At 38.1% G+C, this 1,588-nt stretch overlaps 1 protein-coding gene across 1 annotated transcript; it reads left to right on the top strand.

Annotated features, from left to right (window-relative positions):
* Positions 1 to 702: 702 nt before the first annotated feature.
* LOC134193493 (uncharacterized) lies at positions 703 to 1,287 on the top strand. Its single transcript, XM_062662320.1, has one exon. It carries the CDS (start codon positions 703 to 705, stop codon positions 1,285 to 1,287), a length of 585 nt encoding a protein of 194 aa, XP_062518304.1.
* Positions 1,288 to 1,588: the final 301 nt, after the last annotated feature.

Consider the following 1,588-nt stretch of genomic DNA (forward strand, 5'->3'; position numbering starts at 1 on the left):
ACTATAGATGAATTGATTGAACAGGTTAGATCCTTTCTTCATCGCAAGGTAAATGTAAAGATAGAAAGAGTCCGTCTACATCATCGAAAACAACAGCCGGATGAGTCGGTGCAGTTGTACTTTGATGGACTAAAGCAAATGGCCTTCAACTGCCAGTTTACTGCTGTTGAGTATGATGGTCACCTTTGTGATATATTTGTTGTTGGCATTAGACAAAGATCAGATGTTGCAAAAGTTTTATGAAAAAGATGACTTACTTTGTAGGAGCCTGGAGCAAGTTTTGGCAGATGCTTTAGTACATGAAGGAGCTAAGGACAGTATCTTAGCCACACAAGACAGTTATGATCAATCAGTTCAATTCATAGATGACAGGCACACTAAAATTAGATCAGATAAAGGAAAGCCCAAAACGAGAAGGGGCTTCTGTTATACCTGTGGTGTCAAACACCATATAGTTTTGAGTGCTCCTTGAAAGATCATCGAAGATTATTATTCTGCCTCCAGTGTGACAGCTATGATCATCTAAAATCTGGATGTCAGAAGTTTACCAGCTCGCAGAAACCAATCTTTTCTAAGCAATGAAGAGACAGTAAAAGGAAAGTAGCTGAAGCAAAATGTTCAGAATACAATGAAAATGAAAGCAGTGCAAATAATTCGGACTCATCAGAACAAGGTATTGAGTCTGTGTGTAAGGGGGTTGCAATGGCTGAAAACGTTCATAACCCTGGAAACAAAATGGTCATCGATGTTATCATTGAAAACAAACAAATTCAATTTCGAGTAGGCACTGGCGCAGATGTGTCGTTAATGAATGAGAAGTTTTGGGTAGCGTTGGGAAAACTAAAACTATCAAAGGATACAGAGAGACTCAGAAACGTGTCAGGTAACTTAATGTCCTTCAAAGCACTATTTCAAGAACAGTACGTTTTTGGCAATACTCCTCCAATAACAATGTTGTTCTATGTGAAGCACGGCAAAGGATCAAATATATTAGGAATGGACTGGGTAAGAAAAACAAATCTTTCTCAAATATGTATTACATTTCTCACATCCTTGACCAGTCAAAAAGTAGCACTTTCTGTTGAAAGACCGTTGCAGTTTCAATGTCAGTTAAAACGTGTTCTAGACACATTCAGTGATGTTTTTGGTGATGATCTTGGATTTTGTAGTCAGTCAGTTAGCATCCATGTTCGACCTGATGCTGAACTCAAGGTTTTTCCTTATCGAAGACTGCCAATTCGTCTTTGGAAGAAGATTGAAGCAGAATTAGATAGGCAGGTTAAATGAGGTGTTTAAAACCTGTTGATACAGCTTTACGTGCCTTTCCGACTGTCAATGTAGTCAAGTCATCTGGTACCGTTAGAATTTTTGGGGACTTCAAGCATCTCAATCATTACTTTATAGTCGATCAGCACCCAATTCCGCTTCCAAGTGACTTATTTAGTGTACTGATTGGTGGTAAATATATCACAAATTAGATCTATCTGATGCTTATAATCACCATAAAGTTGATGAGGACAGTCAACGATATCTTGTGATCAATACACATAAAGCCTATTTAGATATCGTCGACTTCCCTTTGGTATTA

Source organism: Corticium candelabrum, chromosome 17 (genome assembly GCF_963422355.1).
Source record: "Corticium candelabrum chromosome 17, ooCorCand1.1, whole genome shotgun sequence".
Classification (NCBI taxonomy): domain Eukaryota; kingdom Metazoa; phylum Porifera; class Homoscleromorpha; order Homosclerophorida; family Plakinidae; genus Corticium; species Corticium candelabrum.